At 40.2% G+C, this 17,306-nt stretch overlaps 1 protein-coding gene across 1 annotated transcript in view; it reads right to left on the minus strand.

The window, feature by feature from the left end:
• The window catches only part of PTCHD1 (patched domain containing 1), an 89,511-nt gene that overhangs the window by 34,262 nt on the left and 37,943 nt on the right, over positions 1-17,306 (minus strand). The window contains exon 2 of the mRNA XM_048493299.1: positions 9,673-10,333. Within this exon, the coding sequence (XP_048349256.1) occupies positions 9,673-10,333 (661 nt within the window). The remainder of the gene's footprint in view (positions 1-9,672; positions 10,334-17,306) is intronic.

Here is a 17,306-nt window from a genome sequence, read left to right on the forward strand (position 1 = left end):
ATATTGTTACTGCATGCCTTGAGCCTTTGGAAGAAAGCAGATTAGAAATGTAAATAAATTTTAGTCTGCAAGCACACACATCCCACATGCGATTCCCGACAGTCTTGCTTGTATTAAATTAGTTTACAGGAGAAATAAGATTTTAATCGACTGAGGACTTATCTAGATGATTCTCTTAAGGGAGAATCTCCAAAGAATGTTTTTTTTTCTTTGTGCACAATTTCTCTGCAAACTCTTCATAGTATTATATCCAAGCCCCAAGGGGCAGGATAAGATTGGGGGAAATGTCTTGTTCAGTGCTTTGCCAATTCACTGCCCTGCTGGCAAAATGCTATGATTGACATTGTTTTTATTTTTAAAACCTTCAGTAAATCTGCAGGCAATGCTGGGAAGAAATGGAGAAGAGCATAGCTTACCAAAACAGCTAGAACAAATAACTAAAAAAAGTCTGAAAAGGCATTCCTGCAATGAGATGAAGTAATTTTACTGGAGCCTATTTTTACAGGAATCTATTTTCTATTTTAAGTTTCTCTGATGCAATACCTTATCAGACTTCAAAAATATAAATATACAGTAGATCAGGAAATATATGATGTAGTGGCAGCCATTCAAAGAAACTAGAATACTTTTAAAGCTGTTTCTTTCACTGTATTCAGGCACAATTTTCTTCTCAGAAAAAATAACATGGTATAAGGATTGTGTAGTTGTTTCCTGTATACTTACTATAAACAGTGTGATTTGATGTCACTGTGCCCCACCCCCCTTGTGGAGTGGCCTGCCTGAGGAGGTCAGAATGTCTCACTTTCTTGGCTTTCCACAAACTATGCAAAACTGAATTATTCAAAAGGGCTTTTCTACTCAGGCAATAGAGTTGCACTATACTGACTAACAAATTTACTATGGTCCCTTCCGCACATGCAGAATGATGCACTTTCAATCCACTTTCAATGCAGTTTGCTGCTGGATTTTTACTGTGCGGAATAGCAAAATCCACTTGCAAACAATTATGAAAGTGGATTGAAAGTGCATTATTCTGCATGTGCGGATGGGGCCCACGATAAGTTTTTAGGGACTGTGGTCTATGCTACTGTTTTTAGCTTACTGAAACTAGGATCCTATTATATAATTTTTGTATCATTTAATGTTTTGTCTTTAGCTTAAGAACATAAGAACATAAGAACATAAGAACAAGCCAGCTGGATCAGACCAAAGTCCATCTAGTCCAGCTCTCTGCTACTTGCAGTGGCCCACCAGGTGCCTTTGGGAGCTTACTGAAACTAGGTTCCTTTGAATCATTTAATGTGCCATATTAAGACATGCTTATGCCTTGCTTCAGTTTTGTTTTTAGATTTCTGATTGGTTCTACAACTGTAACTGTATTGTTTACTGGATATCCCATACTTTTGACTGTATTGACTCACTCTGTGTAATCCCTCTTAAGTGAAAGTGAGAAAGGTGGACTATAAATCACATTTTTCTTAGCAACCAGCTTTTCATAATTTGACTATCTGCATGGTAAGGAAAAACAACCAGTCTGTGATAGAAGTATTATGTTGAAGGTCACTGAGAACATTTCTTTGGACACTAAAAACAACAGTCTGCAGGGAACCTAACAATGGAGATGAAGAAACTTGTAGTAAAGGGAAGAAACTTGCAGCATTTTAAATCTCTATGAAAAGTTTGTGCCAATCACTTTGGGCCTTATCAGGCTGAGATGTAAGTAATATTTATCTCAGGAGTGGTCTGTGACATTAACAAGAAAGCTGACAGGAGAAGAGTACTGACGGTATACAGAGAAATGATTGAAGAAGCTCAAGAAGCAGAGAATAGACTGCAGGTTGAGAAAGCGGATAGCTTCTGTTGTGACTACTGAAAGCAAAACAAATGGACTACAGGTAGAAAAAAAAAGGAAGAAATAAGCTTTTATTGGAATTGGAGCAGGGGGAGCATAACAGGAACAGAGGAAAGCTGAGAGGCAGTTAACAAATACTACATGGACAACATAACATCAAACAAACAGAGCAGGAAAATGATGAAGCCCAGATCAGAAAGGGACCAGTGAGCTCTCAGAGGCTCATTCCGCACATGCAGAATAATGCACTTTCAAACTGCTTTCAAAGCTCTTTGAAGCTGTGTGGAATGGCAAAATCCACTTGCAAACAGTTGTGAAAGTGGTTTGAAAATGCATTATTTTGCATGTGCGGAAGGGGCCAGAGTGAAGGTCAAGAATCAACCTCATGGAAAAGAAGAAGAATAAATAAGAACAACAAACTGGAGAACTGCAGGGAATCATGGTGTGTATGTGTGAATATTATTTGGAAATCACATACATATTTCCCACCATCTCTTCCTTTTTTCATTTAACTGGCTTTTAAGTTTCAGTTCCTTCGGAGAATATTTACTTACCCACAGAGTAGTCTTCAAGGGTTCCTTCCCCTGTTACTGACTACTACAAAATTACATTGTTTTGCCTAACTGGCAAATCCATTGAAGAAGATAGAGCCTCCCACCTTGCTTGTAGAGGACCCAAATGTTGGATTTTTATCCTCCACACAGAGGCTAGCCAGTTTTACTATTAAATAGAGTAATAGAAGGCGAAACTGGGGACTGGAGAATGGTAATATATTCTGAACTAAGGAGACCTACAGAACAAGAACAGGAGAAATACCTGGAAAAAAAGTTTAGAAAAGCATACCTGATAAGAATTAAATTAAATATCATAAATATTTTTTTGGGGGGGGGGTATCACCATTTTAAAAATCAGAGCACTTGTGGCAAAATATTTTAGTGGAGCAAATGTTATATTCTGAAAAAGAGCAGAACGGATAGAGTCAATGCATCTCTTAATTTGGACTTTATTCAATGCTGGATTGCCAGAATGTCTGATCTGGATACAGTCTGGTGATAGATAATAGATAAAATCTGAGATCATTCTAATATTTTATGAAGGGTGGATTCCATGCCCAGTTTAACAGTAGCACATTTCCAAATAAGTAGCTAAATATAATCATGTGGGCATTTACTGTATGCTTGGTCTTCTGGACTATGTTATAAATAACCAGTTATTTTTATACTGATGCTCCTTTCCTTGGTTGTTTCAACACTGCTGGTCCTTTCTGAAAAGTTATGAGGGTATTCTTTTTTAATAGCCAATGTGATAATGTGCTAAATAATTGTCAGGAGCGTTGCTTTCTGATTTGCTTCATACCATGTGGTCCTGGGATTTTTTTTTTGCAAAGCATTAGGTACTTGTTTTTGCAAAGCATTAGGTACTTGCTGTTCCAGATGCTGGATTCAGAATGGGCAGAAAGCTTCCTCTTGTTCACCTACATAACACCAACAACAACACCTCTAATTTGTTCCATGGATGCGGATGTTTCTCTATTTGATTTTTTTCATTCTCAGGTGGTAGATGTAGTAAATTCTAAACAAAAAGCATGTACCACTTCAGAAAAACTCACTAGATAAAAATGAACAATTATTTCAGCAGAGCATATTGGTCAAGATTAAGGGCATGGGATGATTTTCAGCCCATTATCCAGGCTGCCAGTACTGCTGGCAGAGGGAGGAGAGAGGCCAGGTTGGCAGAAATATAATTAATCTGACATGCACTACTGCTAGTTGTCTGTGTCATCCTGAAAGACAAGGGTTCCACCTTTTGGTGGCACTGTGCGGTGAGCCTGCAGCAGTCACAAAGTGAAAGAGGTAGACCCTTTGCCTTCCATCTCACCCACATTGCAATAGAATCCTGGAATCAATCAACATGCTCTGAATTCAAGGGTTGCTTAGGGACACTTGTGCTTGATGCTTCATGCCTCCTGGAGGAGAAAAAAAAGAATCTGCATTAAAAGTTACTAGGTGTGTCTACATCACTTTTGGAGGTGGATGAACCATCAGGATTTTACCCACCTTGCTCTTAATATTTCTTGGCGCCTGTACCACTGCTCACCTTGACAATTCCACATGCTGTGGAAGTAGCGAAAAGATGCATACTTTATTCAGAGTTGTTTCTGCCCAACCAGCTCAGTGCTGTCCAGTTTTCAGGAGCTTCCTAAGGACTTCAGCAAAGGTCTTTCCCAACTGGTTATGAACATAGGATGTGAGAGCCCACTACTGCTAGTAATTACTATATGAGCAGCTAGAGGACCAAATATCATTTAGCTGTGATTTGATCCACACATAAAGGCTAGACCTGCTTTCTGGGGCAGCCTGAATACCCCACCTTTGCCTGAGCAAATCAGAACTTGGAACTGAGCAGGACTGGCATAGTTAGTACATGGATGGGAGAACACCAGGAAGACTGGGGTTGCTATACAGGGGAAGGCACTGGCAAACCAACTCCGCTCAACTCTTACCCTGAATACCCCATGGCTGGGGATCATTGTGAGTTGGTTGCAACTGGACAACACATACCTCTTCTTCTTGCTTTCAAGAGAAAGCCAGATGTAATTTGGAGATCTTGCAGATAATGTGGCCGTAAGTGCAAGGATGTGTTGTGTTTGTGTTTATATACAAAGGCAAAGATCCACCACTTTTCAACAGAAGAAAAGTAGCACTTCAGCCCTTTTCAGAGCATAGTAAATGTGGAATTCTAACAAGGTGCACTGAACCAAGGGTTAACAACCTCAAGATGAAGCCTGAGTTTCCTCAGATCAAAAACCATTCTCCTGACCACAAAGATTGAAAATGGTCGCTTCAGAGCGTGGACTCTATGCCATTACATTCCCACTGAGCTCCCTTCCCTGAGCTTCCTTTCCTACACAAACTCTACACTGCCCAACCATTAACCCCCAAATCTCCTTGAATTTCCCCATAATGAAGTTGGCAACTTTGGCTGAATGTAGGCAACAACCCTTTATCATTCATCACACACCCTTTTTACTATTACCAGCCCCTTCCACAGTATAATGTAGCTTTCCTTCTCCATTCCCAATTCCCTTTTAAAAAACAAAAATCTCTGGAGCTGATTTTAAATTTAGGATACAAATAAAAGAACATCACATCAGAAATAGATCCACAGTGCAACCCTTCAAAACCAATGACAAGGAAAGAGTGCTGTATTAGTATGCAACATATTACAAAGCCCATGGAAATATAAGTAAATGGAGGAAGAGCCTTCATCTGTCATCGGCCCTTTCTGAACGGGCCATATATGGAGCCCTGGGAACGGCAAAAACGCTGTCCCCAGGGAGCCGTTCGCACAGGCGGCGCTGCTAAAATGCAGCAGCGCCAACCTGGCTCCCCTCCACTATCCCCAGGGCGGCGTCAGGTCGCCTCCAAAAACCTCCCTCCTGGAGGGAGGTTTTTTGGAAAACAGCGCGTTCCCGCAGGCGTGGTGCAAACGGCACCGCCGGGAACACGCTGTTTTCCCCGTCCCTCTCCCACTTACCTCGTCGCCTTCGTCGTTCTACTGGACTGCTGAGACCCTCCCTCACTGTCCTCCGATCCCTGGAGGTCGGAGGGCAGCATGGGCGTGTCATAGGAGTCCAGCAGGGCAACGAAGGCAACAAGGTGAGTGGGGGGGCCGCTCTGCGGGGGCCGCTCGCACGCTCCCGTGCGAACGGCCCCCACCCCTCCACCGGCAGAATTCCTGCCGGTGCAGGGGCGCCCTTTCCGCAATGCGGAAAGGGCCATCAAGTCCACAGTGTTTATCCCAAAGTGGCTGAATTTACCACATAGAGTAAGCTAATAATCAATATTGTTTGATCAACTCCTGTCCATCTTTTTCACAAGTTAACAACAACAACAACAACAACAACAACAACAACAACAACAACAACAACAACAACAACAACAACAACAACAGTTCTACAATGTTGGAAAAAGCAGTCACTGAGCAGAAAGGTCTATATCACCAAGGCTAACCTTACCAAGGAGACTGGAAGGGGTTTGAGAGGCAATGTAAAAGAAAAATTAGGAGAAATTTGCATGGGGCTAGCAGCAACTAATGCTATGGAGCCAAGTTTTCAGAGGTAGAGGGGTTGTGTTTTTCCACACTGATTTATAATAAACAGCCAGATATTTTGTTGTGTTGTCAAAGGCTTTCATGGCTGGATTCAACTGGTTCTGGTGGGTTTTCTGGGCTGTGTGGCTGTGGTCTGGTGGATCATGTTCCTAACATTTCGCTTGCATCTGTGGCTGACTTCCCTCTGTGATAAACCTCTGAAGATGCTAGCCACAGATGCAGGCGAAATGTTAGGAACAAGATCCACCAGACCACGGCCACACAGCCCGGAAAACCCACCAGAGCCAGCCAGATTTTGTTTCTAGTATATATGTAATTTCTTGAGATAGTACGGAATGGTATATTTGACCAAGATAAAGCTGTCTCTCAGGCTGAACTAATTCTCATTAAAAATTCTTTAGACTCAGCTATGCTCTGGTCTTTCACTCTGCAGCCTAGCTTTTGTCAGTTTTTATTAAGCCATGCAAAGCACTGGAAGGGTTCAAATGAACTGGGCAATTTTGTTCTGACAATTATTTAGAGTTGAGTTGCTTACTTGCAACTCATTCTTGGAGGGAATAAAAAATGTGTTTCTATCTGTGGTGGAACAATGAAAAGTTCAAGTAAGGCTTAGCAGAGTTAATTTTAAATCATTAAAAAGAAAGATCATAGAGTATTCACTGCCAGTCAATTAAAAATGTGGATAGCTGACCTCTGGCAACAGGTGACTTGATCCAGCTAACATTTCACATATCAGAAATCACTATTTAAATTATTTTGCCTAGACTTGTAGATTTCATTCCTGCAATTATTATTTTCTAACACAAATGTTAGAAAAAACTGTTTTGTACAATCAACCTAGTTTTGGTTAAGGTATAAAGCTAACAGGAAGAAAGTTGATTCATTTGAAATATGGTGTTGGAGGGTTTTTTTAACAGATACCATGGACTGCCAAAAAGTCAGATCAGTGGGTTCCAGATCAAAGCAGCACTTCATTCTCCCTAGGAGCTAAAGTGACCAAACTGAGTCTATTGTACTTTGGTCACATTATCAGAAGACAAGACTTGCTGGCAAAGATATGCTAGGAAAAGTTATAGGCAGCAGGAAAAGAGGAAGACCCAACACAAAATGGATTGACTCAATGAAGGTTAAGAATTTTGAAGAACAATGAAAAATAGGGTGAAGTGGCTTTTTTAAAAATAGAAACTGAGAAATACCATTGTAAGTTTTGATCATCTAGGCTGTTGAAATATGCAAGAGTATTATTTAAATTGTATTTTATATTAGTTAAGAAGGTTCTAAGTTGGTTTATTTTAAATTGTACTGTAAATGTTCTTGTCGAAGACCGTAAATAAATAAGAAGACTCAATGAATGAAACCAGGGCCCTCGCTTTGCAAGATCTGACTAAGGTTGTTAACCACAGAATGTTTGGGACTTGCCAAATACATAGAGTTGCCTTAACTGGGAAGCAACATGACTGCAAGTAACATACACACTTTTTCACGTTGCACACAGACATCTGGCAGGCAGGAATGGTGCTGCTCTGGTCCACTTCATCCCCTTCAAAGGGTTGTCCCATGGCCTGGGAAGCCCAGAAAGTTAAAAAAATACTCACCTTTACATCCCCCATAAATCTCTGATAATGATTCCCCCAGTGAATGCATGCCAACCAGGCTCTGGAGGCCAACTAAGGTTGACCCTGCCCCCAGAACACCCCCACCATGCCAGCGCAGCTCAGGTGGCATGGGAGCTCCAATGCAGAGCTGGGCACTGCCCTGGGGGATTTGCCCCTCTATCAGGGCAAATCCAACAGCATAAGCCCGTGCCGCTTCTAGAGTGGGATTAGGCCCCTCCTCTGGATTGGGCTGTAAGCCACCCAAAAAGAAATTCCTGCAGTGTGTTGCTTTTAGATCATATGGTATTTATCTTGCAATTTAGCTGTTAGGGAAAAATGGAGCAAAACAAGTCCTGCCTCTGATTTTGGCTTTCTGGCTACCGTAAAATATGAATCTAAAATGTGCACATTTTAGCAGATCCAGTATTCAGTCTGAATGTTCTGTATGCTTGTTTTAAAGTCGGTAATTCCAATACAACAGATGTATAATACGACTACAAGATGTGATAAAGCCATGCGAATTCATTTATGGTAAACATAAGGAAACAGTGTACATTACACTTTAGTGGGAAGGCCCTGTCAAATGAATACAGTGAGGAATCTGCCAATGAGTAATGTTACCAACAAGGATATAACTACAGCCTGCAGTTTACAGAGATGCTCCCCACTCTCACCCCAGTGTTGATAAACCAAGCAAAAATTAAGTTGAGTTTTCTGAAAATAATATCTAGGGATCTTCAAAGATCATCTAATCCAACCTCCCTGCCTTGAGCCAGGATACCCAAAGTATTTGTAAGACATTTTGCAGACTAACTTTTTAAACATACTCCAATGGAAGAGTAGTTAATGCCCTTCCCCTTCTGGGGACAAGCATAATTTGCATGTGAATTCATCTTCTTAAAAGCCACTTTACATTTCTTGTTTTCAAACATTAACAAAAGAGCACTAGGAGAGGACCAACATGCTAGGGGACACAGTAATGGTATAGGTCGGGTTAAACCGATACTTTAGTTTAACACAATTAACTTACTGCAGAATAATCAGTCCAAAGAACTAATAGGCATATCAATACTTCTACACCTGTTATTAATGAATTGCTTACTTTAGACAGATAATCAAAGATAAAAGATTGGTTATTGTTTGTTACTGGAGTTACTGCATAAACTATTATCCTTTATGCTACCCACATTCTCTACAGCATATTCAGTGCAAGAAGAACACACTTTTGAATCATGACCAGTTAACTGCCCTCCTATTTTATGATTCCTACTATGTCATGACCTGTGCACAGTAAAAAATCACAAACAATTAAAGATTTCTTTCCTCCAAGATGTCTAAGGAGGCATTAATCCTAGTAAGCCCCAGAGTCATTCTCTGTGTTGCAGCATTTGAGGTACAGGGTCTCAAAAATAGTTCAGCAGTATACCCTTCAGTTATGCTGTGCAGGGTTAAAATAAACCCAATCAAACCAAAGCTACTTACTACCAATCCCTAAGCAAATTTGATTAAAATAAGATCAAATGGTAAAAAACAATATGTACTTGGCAAAGAGTAGAATGACAGTATGTTGCATGTAATGCAAATGGAAAGACCATGTTACTGCTCTTACTCGCTGACATTTTAATTTCAGAAAGATGAACTGTGCAAGACTGTTACAAAGCTAAGTTCCAAAGCCAACCAATTTTTCTACTGAGAAGTGTGCACTTGAGCTTTCGTGATCATTTGCATAATTCCCCATGCTAACACATGCATTTTCCATAGCAGAAAGGCAGACAAAATTATGCTAAGGAACAGCTTAGCCAGAGAGAGTGAGATTCCATTTCACATGAAGGATAAGTGGTAAAGAATCTCTGTATTATGTTGATCTGGGGAACTAATGTTCAGTTTGCAGCATAAAAATAAATAGGCTGACTGAGAGTTCTGGGAAATTGTCGGCTGCAAATCAAACACTTCCACCACCTTAATTTTGAAACTGACCAGAATGAATGCTTAAACAAATCGTGGCTCACCCTTTTGACATCCTCTTTTTGCTAGCTTTAGGCTCAGTTAATGCCTCCGATAAATTAGTATTTCAGACAGATATACACGACTAATAGAGTAAGACATAGTTACCTAACACGATGAAGGGAATTCCCAAGAAGGTAGAATTGTATTTCCCACCAGTCAGATTAATGATTCCAGCTGCAGTCAGAGTGGCCAAGCTCACAGTTAGCAACCCAAGGAGGCCAAGCCAAGGTTTGCTGCGGACACAGTCTTGCATGGAACAGCAGAGCATGGCCAACGTGACAACAAGGACCAGGCTTGTGGTCAAGTAACGTTCTGATACCCTGCTTGTCTTCTGGAAGTCCTCTTGAAGAGAAGATGACGTGAAGGGATACATTGTGACATTTGGGTTGGATTTCTGGAAAAGCTGGACAGTGTTGCAAAAATTGGATTCCCATTTTTCTGCCACCATGTCATTCAGGGAGTTGATTGCCTGCAAGTAGTAGGTGAGCTGAACAGCTTCTGCAGATTTCACTCGGTCTTTGCTGTGCACAGTGACACCACCAAGCTGATGCCCATTGTACACTTCCCTGCCATCCTTTAAGTGCGTGATGGGATATGTGATAGCAAAATTAGTTTGATTAGACAAGCGAGCAGCCTTCAGTTCCTTCAGGACATGCACGATATCATCCACTATGCAAGACTTGTCATTATTTAGGATGCAGATATGGGCAAATGTATAATTGAAACCAGGTCTTTGTACTTGGATCCTGGTCACAGCGGAATGCAGCTACAAAAGAGAAAAAAACCCCACAAACATTATTTATCAGATAAACTTGCATTATATCAGCAGCTTTGTCAACACAGTCCCTCTCCTTATCTTACCCAACAACCAGGTTTTAATAACTGCAAGTAGTAATCACAAGTACCTGATGAAAATGGAAAACATGTATTACACAACTGTTATCATTCCCTTACACTGTTCCTAACAACTTAATTAGGTTTCTGGCATACATAAATTTATGCACCAGTTGGTTGATTTCTCTCTCTCACACACATACAAAGCCAACCAACCAATCCCACACACTATACAGTGCTCCAGTTTGCAAGTTCTTTACTAAAAGCAAAAGGAAGTGTTAAGGATCGAGCAGAAACTTTATCATAAAATGTCAAAATTATGAACATCATTTAGATCAGATGTGTTACTAAAATCTATGGGACATTCTAGCTTCCTGTGACAATGGATGTAAGGAGGGGGAGATCCTGCTACTCAGCTGAATATCTTGCTGTGCCTCCTCTGCAGGCATTTATTTATTTATTTATTTACTTACTGTTTAGTTTTCTATACCACCCTATCCCTGGAGGGCTCTGGCCTGGGCACGGTCAGAAGTGCATGGCAATGGCAAAAGCCTAGAGCTGGGTAGAAAATAATCTAGTGAAGGCAGCACCTGCTGGGCACTCCCCCCTCCTTTCATCCACTGTCACAGGAACCTAGTCTCCCCCCTCCTTTCCTGTTTGTTTCAGTAGTATTTTTCTTTGTATTGTTAGCCACTTGGTGAGCCCAGTGGGGGAAAAATGAGGGATATAGATCAATTAATTCTGACAGATAATAAGCTGTACAATTAGGTGATGAAATACCTTCTCCCCTTAACCTCTAGCCAAAAAATGAGTTCCTAAAAATTGAAAACTTCCACACTGATCTGGGTTATTATGGTGGGTACTAATAAGAGATAACATGGCTTGTCTTTCTCATTTTTCTTTGGAACAGTATGGCTACCTGTATTTTTTAAAAAATAAGTGAATGAATAAAGAGGAGCTTTTTATTCACAATATGATCCTGCTTATATATCATTCCTCTCCTCCCTAGCAAGGAAGGAACAATTATTTGCCTGTTCCTGATCAAACTGTTGTTTTTAGAAACGCCTGAGTAACCTATGTCCTGATACCAATTTTCAATTTTTAGGGAAGGTAACAGGCTACACGGTGGCACAGCCTCTGTGTTCTTCCTTGACCCATATCTATTGAGCTTCTGACCTAGTTATGAAATTCTGGATGCAGCCAGAAGAATCTGTCTCATTGTAGATCTTTCAATGCATTATGATACCATGGACCGTTCCATTTTGAAAACACAGCTTGAACAGCGAATGGCAATATTGGGTCTAGCTCTTTGTGAATCAATAATCCTTGATTATTGTGAATCTTTGTGAATCAATAATCTTTGATTATTGCATTCTGTTTAAAACATCAGAGTCTGATGAACATCCATAGCCTAGAATTTCTGGTTCTGTGTCCTACTACTCTAAGTGCACTTTCGGTAATTATTATTTATAAAAACCATTTAAAATTGTGTTTAAATCTCCGTTGCTGTTTATTTTATTCAAAGCCATCTCCAGCTTTGCTGAGGTGGCATAAATTTTTTTGGAACAAATAAGGAGGGTCCAGGAAAGGACTAAAGTTAGACTCATCTTAAGTTTCTTAGAGAAAAGGACACGTGGAACTAAGTGTTCTTTAAACAGAGATCCTCAGAGCACGGTGAACACATCATGTGTAGCAATTTTATCAAAACTTGTTTAAACAGCTCTTACAACCAGCACTGTGACTTTCCTGAATTCTTTAAATAAATAAATGCATTCCAGTGCCAAAAACAGTTCTAACTAGTGTGACTACTTCAGATAATATTAATTAAGTTATTAGCTCCCAGCAGTTTCTGTACTGGGGAGGCTAGAACAGTAGCTAATGCTAGAATTTAGGCTCTGCTGGAGGTAAAGAAATAGATGTGAGCCAGAAAATGTTCTCATTGTAATCCTGTGGCCCGCTCAGAGATGAAACAATTGCCCTCACAACCCTTTATTTGCAGCATACCCATTTCTGAATCAGAGCTTGTGTAATTAATATTTATACTGGAGTTGAAGACTGTGGACCTTTGAAGGCATATACAGAATCAGTCATTCATAATTGCTTTTAGTAGCGTGCAATTCAAAAATGATCACTTTATTTCCATATTGGAAAAATCACAAAGAACATGATTAAAGGTTTTATTAAGTATTTGGGTGCTGTGTGGTTTCCGGGCTGTATGGCCGTGTTCTAGCAGCATTCTCTCCTGACGTTTCGCCTGCATCTGTGGCTGGCATCTTCAGAGGATCTGATGTTGGGAAAGCAAGTGGAGTATATATACCTGTTGGAGTGTCCAGAACAATCAGATAATTGAGGGCATCTGAATAGAAGTATGAGTAACAATGAAGTCTATAGCATGGGAGTAACAATGGAGATAGCAAGGTCACTGGTGGGTAGCATCTGTTGAATTTTCTTAGTGGTGCTACGTTCTTAGTGATGCTACGTTCAGCAAAGGATAAGAGGGATCCTCTAGCTACTGCAGGAGTCTACCGCATACCATGCAGCTGTGGACAAGTCTACATAGGAACCACCAAACGCAGCGCGCAGACACGTTTCAAAGAACACGAAAGGCGCTGCAGACTATTTCAGCCAGAAAAATCAGCAATAGCAGATCACATGATAAACCAACCTGGACATAGAATATTATTTGAAAAAACAGAAATTCTGGACCACTCTGAAAGCCACTACGTCAGACAACACAGAGAAGCCATTGAAATCCATAAGCACATGGACAATTTTAACAGAAAGGAAGAAACTATGAAAATGAACAGAACTTGGCTGCCAGTGTTGAAAAATACTAGAGTCAAGACCGTGTCTAACCAGCTCCACACAAACACAGGATGACTATAGACAAAGGAAACAAAGGCCAGGATACTTCTATTCAGATGCTCCCACCAGTGACCTTGCTATCTCCGTTGTTACTCCCATGCTATAGACTTCATTGTTACTCATACTTCTATTCAGATGCCCTCAATTATTGACCTGGTTGCCTTCTTTGTTACTCACAGACAATGTTTCTTCACCCACCCTGGACACTCCAACAGATATATATACTCCACTTGCTTTCCCAACATCAGATCCTCTGAAGATGCCAGCCACAGATGCAGGCGAAACGTCAGGAGAGAATGCTGCTAGAACACGGCCATACAGCCCGGAAACCACACAGCACCCAAGTGATTCCGGCCGTGAAAGCCTTCGACAATACATTTATTAAGTATTGTTGTCCATTCCAGAAAGTTGTACCTTGGAATTTTTAAAAAAAATAAATATCAGAATAATACTACCAATGTTGTGAAAACAGTAGTCATGCCCCTTCTTAGGGAAATTAAAATGATAACACAACACCACCTCTACCCCGACCTGTAAGGCATCAGGAATAGGGAATGGAGAGGGGAAGGAAGAGCACCCCACCCCTTTGTAGCACATCAGTCCAGATCTTTTGCCCATAGAAAATAGAGACTCTTTAAAATTTAAAGGGCTTGTGTACCCTCGACCAACAGGAGGCTGTGGGTATGTTTCCTCTCCCTGCCTTCTTTCCTGCTCTACTACCTTTCTTACACACTTTTTGATTTCTAATATTATAGACAGTGAAATGTCAGAATCAGGCATCAATTCTGGGTGGCACTCTAGGAAACCCCAATTTCTGTGGTAAAACCCATCAAGATTGGCAGGATTCTTAAGAGTATAACCTGAAAATTACATCATATCACCCCTTTTCATTCAGCTCTGAGCATTAGTGGTGGTGGAAAGCCAAGTATACCAGTAGAGGACTGTCAGCTGGAAATAGTCACTTGGTAAGCCTATTCCTGAACCTGGCACCAATGAGCAAGTTAATAAAACATGCCCTCATATTTTGAAGAAAAACAGTATACCTGACAGCTGTACTATTACTGTTGTTATCTGGCATAATGACTATTACCAATATGAAGGCCTTTCAAGGGGTTGGATCCAATGAGCCAAAGGCATAAGACCAATGGATATTTATTTCCCTTGTTGCCCTCCACAACAGTCATTTCTGGAAAGTTGATCAATAGCCACATGGATCAGCCCTTTAGTAATCCTTCATTAATCTTCATAGCTCTGCCATTAATGTGATCTATTTAAATCATGCATTATGGAGTGATTTCTTTAATTCACTCCCTCATCACCATTCTGCTTAAATCAGAGGTGGGAGGGAGGGCCACCAACATGGTACCTGCAATGTGTGCACTGTGGAGAATACACTCTAAGGAGGGGAGGGGAGCTTTTTTGTTTGTTTTTTAAGAAGGCATAGGATCAGACCAATGCAGGAATAAAAAAACTTTTTAGAAAGCACTGAGGAAATAGACAAGAACAGCCCCTCCAGCTTGTGGGACAAAATCTGATGAATCTGAACAGATTTTAACAGAATTCTTTGAACTAGGGAGGGAGGGATCTGTATCAGGCCCCTTCCGCACATGTAAAATAATGCGTTTTCAAACCACTTTCACTACTGTTTGCAAGTGGATTTTGCCATTTCACACAGCTTCAAAGAGCACTGCATGTGCGGAATGAGCCTCAGTTTCACCAAAGCTGCTGCTGCTTCTTTTTAACAGATCATACGTACAGACAAAAAGTGTAAATGGGTAGGATTTCCTTGGATTAGAACAGCGGACCATTTCTGTCCATTCATCCCTCCAATTATAAAACTTTGACCACAATGGAACTTCATGCTGCTGTCAACTGGTCCTCTGCCTTCAAGGAACATCAAGTCAAGGGACATATTGGACCACTGTGGAAATGAAAAGGCAAGGAAGTTGCAATTTGTTGCAGGAAGTCAGTGCAAATTTACCACTGAAACCAAGGAAATGGTTTTTCTAAGGAAGTTCAGGTGAAATTAATGAAGGTGTCCACTTACCTCTGTAGCAAGTCCAGAGAAGTACAGTGAGACTAAAGAGTGTGGAGAATTGTCTGGATTTGATGAACAAGATGAGGAAATCCTTGTCAGTTTCACCAGTGCCTTCCAAAAACATTATTGTGTGTCTGATAAAAGGGCTGAATTTTTAAAAAATCAACCTGCCCAACAGCTTACATGTGAGATTGACAGATATATGCATATTTGTGCTGCCTGGCATGTTTCTCTGTTTTATTAGACTCTCACTGCATCTGACCCAAACACTGTTCTCCGCTCTCTTGAATATATATATTTTTAATCCCTCATGTTTTGAGATAGGGAAACAAGATTACCCCTTGCCCTCATTGGTATTTTTGGATTAGCTCAAAATAAACTGGAAAGCAGTGAGCCCAAGAGGTGAACCAGAAATGATTTAACCCCTAGTGATTATAGCCTAGATTCTGGTGTAAAAAAACTCCCTCCTCCCCTTATTTACATTATAAAATGTTGATACAATGGTACACGTTGATTCAGACATTCCACCTCATTTGGACAAAACTCCCAAATACAGTGATTGATGAAACCTTTTGTAAAATTACGTTCAAAGTCTGTAATGTTATTTTACACATGCCTAGATGTGATGTATGTTTACTTGATTAATAAAAATAGATGGCAGACAATATGTTCAAATTATGTCCTATTGAGGGATTATCAATTGATGTATGCAGTTTTAAATATGATTTTCCTGAAGTCTTCACATTTGGACTGCAAGCAGTGGGAAACATATTGCCTCAAGTTGGTCTCTAGTTAACGACGCTCTCAAAATTGCTGAAAGGGGCAGCCCTAAATCCTGAGTAATTGGAGAAAAGCCATGGTGTACATACAGACTGATTTCATTTTGGAGGGCTCAGTGAAAGTGTTTGATAAATGGCATTTTATAGCTCAGGAATATATTTTGAGAGATGCAGTTTGGCACTTGCAGCTGTTTGAATGTCTAATTCAGTGTATTCATCTGCATCTCTAGCAAAGCTACCAAGTGTCGCCCTGTTTGGATCTAATAAACTTTCTTCTGCTGCAAAGGCTTAGAAAAATGATCTGGACAAGCTATTGGAGGAAGAATGGAGTGACAATATTCTGGTTTACACCATTCTTGTCTGGGTATTGATATGATTATGTTCACTACAAAGTTCTGAACTGCTGATACATTGTTAGTTAAGTTATGCCAAATACATGAAAATTCTTACCCCAAATGTAGAATATTAAAACACACTATATTCCCACTATTTTTGAACGAAAGTTGTCAAAATACATAACTACAAAGTCTATTGATCTTGATTCTGTTCTGTTCTTCAGTTGGCTTATCCTTTACAAACACAGGGTTCTTTTCATTTAGATATTCTAGCTATAATGACATAAATTGAACTATAGAAAAACTTTAAACAGTGTATAGGAAACAATAGAATATGAAGGTTTCGGGTCTTCTTTAGCCATCTTGGCAAATGAGTGCAAATGTTTTAATAAAATAAATATTGCAGCAATTCTGACCCTAACCCTCTAAAGCTGCCAACACTTTAAAACTGCTGTATTTTTTCAGACTGCACAGGATGTGCTAAACCAACATACCTATATTTTAAAGAACTATATTTTAAAGAGGAAGACTGGGTTGAGAGAAGGGAAGTAGAATGAGAATAGGGATGCTACTATAGTATCCTAGTGTAAATTAAAATAGGTTCTGTGAATTAAGAAAGTGTTGTATTGCAATGAATTATTAAAGTAAATAATACAGCAGAGTTGCAAGTGAGTTGTTTTGTAGAACTTACTGGATAACAAATGAAGGTACACTAAAGCTGATTTTTCACGGCCAAAATGCCCCATGGTAGATCCGGGAGTGTATCTGCTGCTGCGTTTTTTGCCTGCTTTTGACTCTTCACTGCTCCCCGGTTCTTTCTGGGATTTGAGGCCGGGCTGGCGTGTTATGCCCCAACTGTTTCTTCATGAGCCTGGTGCTTCTCCATTT

The sequence above is a fragment of the Sphaerodactylus townsendi genome, linkage group LG04, assembly GCF_021028975.2.
Source record: "Sphaerodactylus townsendi isolate TG3544 linkage group LG04, MPM_Stown_v2.3, whole genome shotgun sequence".
Lineage (NCBI taxonomy): Eukaryota > Metazoa > Chordata > Lepidosauria > Squamata > Sphaerodactylidae > Sphaerodactylus > Sphaerodactylus townsendi.